Raw genomic sequence first — 7500 nt, forward strand, 5'->3', positions numbered from 1 at the left:
CTTATCCCACCCGAGTACCCCTTGTACCCTAAAAATAGATGGAAAGCTCATTGCTCAGGAAAACTGAAGCCAACTGGACGCCATACTGACACTCGTATCAGGCTGTCAGTCCGTTGAGAAGTCGTCTGCTAACTGGTGGTAGTTTCTGTACTGTAACCGTGTATCTTTTATGAAATCGTGTTTTGCATGCCCCCACGAAATGCCAAATTTCGTGTCTTGATTGATATCCGCTAATGGTTTATCAGGCAAAGCTATTACAGAAAATCAGTGCAGTGACACGTGGCGCAAACTTGCTGTTGATGCACACACAAGAACGTCAGCTTTACTAATGCCGCGAGAAAGTGAAAACTTGTCGTGAAGCAGTCGGCTACATGTATGAAGTTACCGCTTCGAGCTATACTGACACGAGTAGCAAAATGGCTGATTGAACACTTCCGCTGCCTTCAGTTCGCAAAAGGGCTCAAAGAAGGCATGTACTGTCCACCTATTTTTGAGATCAGTGCCGGTGGCCTCACAGTTTAACTCCTGACCTCTCTGTCTTCTGTCCCCTCACAGAGGCAGCAGTGAAGGAAGCCCTGACAGAGGCCAAGGAAGCTCTGGATGAAGCCCTGAAGGGCTTGAAAGGTGAGTACTGAGTGCGTCAGTGGTGGAGTGGGTTGTTAGCGAGTGATGGGTGAGTCATTGGTGGAATGGGTTGATGAGTGATGTTGAGAGTCAGTGGTGGAGTGGGTTGATGAGTGATGGATGAGTCAATAGTGGAGTGGGGTGGTGAGTGATGGGTGAGTCACTGGTGGAGTGGGGTGGTGAGTGATGGGTGAGTCACTGGTGGAGTGGGTTGGTGAGTGATGGATGAGTCAATAGTGGAGTGGGTTGGTGAGTGATGGATGAGTCACTGGTGGAGTGGCTTGGTGAGTGATATTGAGAGTCAGCAGTGGAGTGGGTTGGTGAGTAATGGGTGAGTCATTGGTGAAGTGGCTTGGTGAGTGATGGATGAGTCACTGGTGGAGTGGGGTGGTGAGTGATGGTGAGTCAGTGGTAAAGTAGCTTGGAGAGTGATGGGTGTAGTGGGTTATAGTTTGGTGAGTAGTGACGGCTGCAGTGAGTTAATTATGGCTTGGTGAGTAGTGATGGCTGCAGTGAGTTAATTATGGCTTGGTGAGTACAGTGATGTTATGGCTTGGTGAGTAGTGATGCGCGCAGTGAGTAAATTATGGCTTGGTGAGTGATAATGGGTGCAGTGAGTAAATTATGGCTTGGTGAGTAGTAATGGGCGCAATGAGTTGTGACTCGGTGAGTGATAGGTGCAGTGAATTATGGCTTGGTGAGTTGTGATGGGCGCAGTGAGTTAATGATTCCTTGGAGAGCAGTGGTGGGTGCAATGAGCTACGGCTTGGTGCGTAAAGTGATGGGTGCAGTGAGTTAAATATGGCTTTGTGAGTTATGATGAGTGCAGTGAGTTATGGCCTGGTGAGTGTAGTGGTGGGTGCAGGGAGTATTGATTAAATTATCTCTTGGTGAGTAGGCTAGTGATGGGTGCAGTGAGTTAAGGCTTTGGTCAGTGGTGAATGGTGGAAGACCTCCCAAAGCACACACTTTCTGGGTGTCTGTGCTCACCCAGCAATGTGTGGAATGCATTGAAACTGACAACAAGGACCACACGTGACAAAAACCAGCCTGTTCTTTTTCTTTTCTTTTTTCTTTTCCAGAAGACGATGAGGAGGAAAACGGAGATGGTTCTCCTGCACGTCGTGACCTGATTAAGAAACGCGCATGGGACCTTGGCAGCGGGTGGAGTGTGGGTGGAAACGGCTTGCAGTGGCAGAGCAACAGCGGTCGCTTTACGTTCAACGCCAAACCCTCTTTCGACGGAGGTTCAGCTTCTTTCAGGTACAGCTTCTGAAGCGCTGTGACGACATCATCATGCAATGACGTGTTTGTTTTTGGTTTTTTTTAATTGACATCATACACCAGATTGATTCTTCTTCCAGGGCGTAATTGTCTGAAGCTTTTATTTATTTATTTTAAAGCGTCTTCATGTGGAATCAGCTCTATGTCTTTCTGCATAATTCCTCTCTCCCCTCTCCCACCCCCCTCCCTCCTACCCCCTTCTCTGTTCCTCCTCTCTGCTCCCTTCTTATCCTTTTTTTTTTTTTTTTTTTTTTTAAAGTTTTCTTCTAAACTTCGACTTTGGAAACTGGAACGAAGGGGATTCAGTCATGCCTTGTTCAGTCGTCATGGCCAGGAAGTTTTTGTTCAGCACACACACCGCAGAACCTTATCTGGTCAGACACATACGTCTGTCATCCCTACTTCGTTTCAGAATCAGCGATCTAGATACAGCATTCGTAAACTTATTGTAGCTGGGTGGTTTGAAGGAAACAAAAGAGTACGTATATACATTCCTTGGTTAATGATCCAAGGATGCTTCATAACCCTTCTTTAGTATCCACGAGCAGATTTGTGCCCGTTCTTCTTCTTCTTCTTCGATCGTGGGCTGCAACTCCCACGTTCACTCGTGTGTACACGGGTGGGATTTTTACGTTACGTGCATGACCGTTTTTACCCCGCCATGTAGGCAGCCATACTCCGTTTTCAGGGGCGTGCATGCTGGGTATGTTCTTGTTTCCATAATCCACCGAACGCTGACATGGATTACAGGATCTTTAACGTGCGTATTTGATCTTCTCATTGCGTATACACACGAAGGGGGTTCAGACACTAAGCAGGTCTGCACATAATGTTGACCTGGGAGATCGGAAAAAAATCTCCACCCTTTACCCACCAGGCGCCGTTACCGAGATTCGAACCCGTGACCCTCAGATTGAAAGTCCAACGCTTTAACCACTCGGCTATTGCGCCCGTCATGTGCCACTTCATATTGGCGTCAGACACGCGTGTGCACATTTTGGATTGTGCATGTGATTTGTCTATGCACTGCGCTGTCTATTACACTATTTACATAATAAGGGTTGACAAGTGTGACAGGGTGGAAGCAGCATTAGAAGCAGCAGAAGATTTTTTTTTTTTTTTTTTTTTTTTAATAAAGAGAAACGATATCAGAAGGACGTATTAGTGGTAGTAACAGCAGAAGTAGTGATGGTAACTTTGATGTGAACAGCACCTGTAGCGATACCAGTGGTACAACAAGGTGTTGCTGTAGATTTCAACAATGACAAGGCCTGACTAAGCGCGTTGGGTTACGCTGCTGGTCAGGCATCTGCTTGGCAGATGTGGTGTAGCGTATATGGATATGTCCGAACGCAGTGACGCCTCCTTGAGCTACTGAAACTGAAACTGACAAGGGAAAATAGATAAAGAAACAACAACACTGAAACCAACCATCACGACTGTAGGATACCTTTGTACAAACTCAAATTATATCTACTTTTTTTCTACCCTTATTTTGTGATTGCCTGGTAGATTCCTTTGTACAAACTCAAAGCATATCCATGTTTTTTATATCCTTATTTTGTGATTGCCTGGCAGATACCTTTGTACAAACTCAAAGTATATCCATGTTTTTTTTTATATCCTTATTTTGTGATGGCCTATGTTTCACATGGTCTGTCGCCGGAAAAACCTGTCAACTTGACACCAGGAATTAAAACACCAGCTACAATAACTGACCGGCTTCTGTTTTATTTCCCGGCAGTCCGTGAGTGTGAGAGTGTGCGTCCTTCGTTGCGTGCGCGCGCATCAATGTTGAGTTTGTGGACATTCCGTTACAAAATTGAATTAATCTTCATTTGTACCAATTTTTTTTCTTCTCAAGGACTGACTAAGCGCGTTGGGTTACGCTGCTGGTCAGGTATCAGCTTGGCAGATGTGGTGTAGCGTATATGGATTTGACCGAACGCAGTGACGCCTCCTTGAGCTACTGATACTGATACTGTACCCATATCACAGTGACTGTAAAAGTACATTCTCGTGAAATCAGTGTTATGATGCCTGCCAACTTCATTTGGTAGTTTATAATTACTTTATCTAAACTGAAGTAAAAATATATGACATACGTATTTGGTGAGTGAAAAGCATATCTATCTTTTCCAAAGTCAGAATAGAATTTTTTTTAATTAAATAAGCATGCACTGCTCTGCTGTAGTGATTCAAGCCTATCTCGAATGTACATATTCTGGTCCCGGCCAACTCACGTTGGCAAAACCGTTTCTTATTTACAAATTATTGTGATTCTCAGATACAAACGAATCCTGTATCACTCCAAATGCATTTGATAGACAGTTAAGCCATGGTGAAGTAATGATACATTCGTACAAAATGGTATACATTTTACTTTTCAGGTAATTACACACATACATATATACATGCTGATTCTAGAGACACTACTCAGAACTCAGAACTCAATACGTTTTTTTTTTATTCAAGGATTAAGGATTTTAGGCATGGCCTATTCTTCCAATCTGTCCATGCTAATCTACATCAGTTACAATAGGCACACATATATTCAATGAAGAGTGAGTGAGAGAGAGAGACAGAGACAGAGACAGAGAGAAAGATAGGCAGACAGGTAGACAGAAAGATGAAGGAAGACAGAGACTTACAGAAACTTTTTTTTCCTGTGAAAATCATCATGCAGTGTTTGTGTGTGTGTGTTTACTGTGTTTGTACTCTCACTCACTCTCTCTCTCACTGTGTGTGTGCGTGTGTGTGTGTGTGTGTGTGTGTGCGTGTGTGTGTGTGTCTGTGTGTCTGTGTGTTTGTGTTTCAGTCTGTGTGTGTGTGTGTGTGTGTGTGTGTGTGTGTCATATTTTGCGATGTGTGTGTGTGTGTATGTGTGTGTGTGTGTGTGTGTGTGTGTGTCATATTTTGCGATGTGTGTGTGTGTGTGTGTGTGTGTGTGTGTGTGTGTCATATTTTGCGATGTGTGTGTGTGTGTGTGTGTGTGTGTGTGTGTGTGTGTGATATTTTGCGGTGTGTGTGTGTGTGTGTGTGTGTGTGTGTGTGTGTTCATATATATGCAATTTGTAGTATTGTTTTGGTGTATATATATATATCTTCTTTATTTTGTATGCTATTGAAAGTTATTATTCACTACTGTATATTGTATATTGTGCGTGTTTATTAAATTATCTTTTATAATGGACTAGTAAAGTGATTAGAGCTTGTTTCTGCTTGTATTATAGCGCTATATAAGGACAAATTACTACTACTACTACTACTACTACTACTACTACTGCTGCTGCTGCTGCTGCTGCTGCTACTACTACTACTACTACTACTACTACTACTACTACTACTACAACCACAACCACCACCACCACCACCACCACAACAACATCAATAATAATAATAATAATAATAATAATAATAATAATAAGATGATGATGATGATGATGATTATGATATCAGTAGTTGTGCAAATAAAGGGTGAGATTGTGGCAGAGGGAGACAGATGGGGAGAGAGAGAGAGAGAGACAGACAGACAGACAGACAGACAGACAGACAGACAGACAGACAGACAGACAGACAAACCAAAGACAGACATTCGTACGCACAGACAGACTCAAGAACAGACATACAAAGACAGACATACTGACAATAACATGAAGAATAAAGGCAACGAGAAATGGTACCGGCAAATCACGAGTCATGGGATTGAACTCTTCCTAGTAAATGAACTTTTTCATAACGCGCTTATTTCCCTTGGATGCATTTTCTCTCTCTCGGTCTCTCTTTCTGTCTGTCTCACTGTCTGTCTGTTTTTTCTCTGTCTCTCCCTCTCTGTCTCTTCCTCTGTCTCTGTTTGCCTGTCTGTATGTCTGTCTCTCTTTCGCCACCACCCCATTCTCTCTTTTTCTCTGTCTCTCCATCTCTGTTTGTCTGTCTGTCTGTCTCTGTCTCTCTTTTTTTTTCTCTCTGCCTCTTCCTCTGTCTTTGTATGTCTGTCTGTCTATCTGTCTCTGTCTGCTTGTCTGTCTGTCTGTCTCTCTCTCTCTTTCACCACCAGCCCCTTCTATCTCTTTCTCTGTCTCTGTCTCTCCATCTCTGTCTGTCTCTCTCCGTCTCTCTCTCTCACCACCACCCCTTCTCTCTCTTTCTCTGTCTCTCCATCTCTGTCTGTCTCTCTCCCTCACTCTCTCTCTCACCACCACCCCTTCTCTCTCTTTCTCTGTCTCTCCATCTCTGTCTGTCTGTCTGTCTCTGTCTTTCTCTCTCTGTCTCTGTTTCTCTCTGTCTCTCTGTCTCTGTCTCTCTCCGTCTACTGATCTCTCTCTAGGCTCTCTGTCTCGCCATATCTCTCGGAAACTGCAGAAAGGCAGACGCCCAGACGGACACACAGACAAACAGTGGGTAACAGAGAAAGACAAGACAAGACAAGACAAGACAAGACAAATTCTTTATTACATCCAGTCCCCGCCCTGAAACAGGGTCTACACTACACAAAACTACATTATATATGTCATTGCATGCACTACACAATGCTACTTAAAGTCATAGAATGCGAATACTATACTACATAAAGGCATAAGCATGGTAAAAAATAACACACACACACACACACACACACACACACACACACACACACACACACACACACACACACACACACACACACAGAGAAATCAAGAAGTGGACAGAAGTAACGATAACCTTGGACAGATATTCAGACAGGGAAAACAATATGATCACGTTGTTTCTTTGTAAATGTTGCTGTTGTTGTTGTTGTTGGAGGTGGTGGTGGTGACGGTGGCGGTGATGGTGTTTATTTTTTATGTCAGTTTTTTCATTATTTTACGTTGTTGTTGTCTTCGTCTTCTTTTTCGTATCCTCCTCCTTCTTCTTGTTCTACTTTTTTTTCTTCTTCTTCATTGACAAAATTCTGTGAATCTCTGGGACGCCGCTATGAAGAACTGTTCACCATATCAAGTTCATCCAGGTCTGTCGGTTCTGCGGTGCTAAAACGCCTGAGTCAAACACGCACGCACACACACACACACACACACACACACACACACACACACACACATGCGCACGCAGACACAACACACACACACACACACACACACACACACACACACACACACACACACACACACACACACACACACACACACACACACACACAGAGTCGGAGACGCTCGGAGAAGTACACACTAAGAACAACAACAACAGTGTCAGGTATTTTGACACATGCATGGACGGAGGAGAAAGAGCGACAGTCAGTACCAGTTCATTTCAAAACACGGCACTGAGATAGTCACATGGACCTCAGTCAAAACGGAGAGAAATTATGACCCGCTAGAATGAAGTGACAGACAGACAGGCAAACAGACACGCAGACAGAGAGACAGCCAGCCAGACAGAGAAGAGATACTGACAAACTTTAATAGCGAGAACTAGAGAGAGAGAGAAAGAAAGAGAGACAGACAGACAGACCAGGCAGACTGACAGACCGACAGAGACACACAGAGAGAGAGAGAGAGAGAGAGAGAGAGAGAGAGAGAGAGAGAGAGACCGACACAGAGAGAGACAGACAGACAG

The 7500-nt window shown here is 44.0% G+C and overlaps 1 protein-coding gene and 1 long non-coding RNA gene across 2 annotated transcripts in view; one reads left to right on the plus strand and one right to left on the minus strand.

Annotated features, from left to right (window-relative positions):
• LOC143290496 (uncharacterized) overlaps nucleotides 1-3045 on the plus strand; it is a 9179-nt gene extending 6134 nt beyond the window's left edge. The window contains exons 4-5 of the mRNA XM_076599994.1: nucleotides 556-624; nucleotides 1707-3045. Of these exons, the coding sequence (XP_076456109.1) occupies nucleotides 556-624; nucleotides 1707-1900 (263 nt within the window). The 3' untranslated portion in view covers nucleotides 1901-3045. The remainder of the gene's footprint in view (nucleotides 1-555; nucleotides 625-1706) is intronic.
• On the minus strand, nucleotides 3016-3615 carry LOC143290497 (uncharacterized). Its single transcript, XR_013056398.1, has 2 exons — nucleotides 3491-3615; nucleotides 3016-3424 (listed from the first exon to the last, which is right to left on the minus strand). It is a non-coding gene; the product is annotated as an uncharacterized LOC143290497 (long non-coding RNA).
• Between the last annotated feature and the right edge of the window lie 3885 nt (nucleotides 3616-7500).

This window comes from Babylonia areolata, chromosome 15, assembly GCF_041734735.1.
Source record: "Babylonia areolata isolate BAREFJ2019XMU chromosome 15, ASM4173473v1, whole genome shotgun sequence".
In the NCBI taxonomy this organism is placed as follows: Eukaryota; Metazoa; Mollusca; class Gastropoda; order Neogastropoda; family Buccinidae; genus Babylonia; species Babylonia areolata.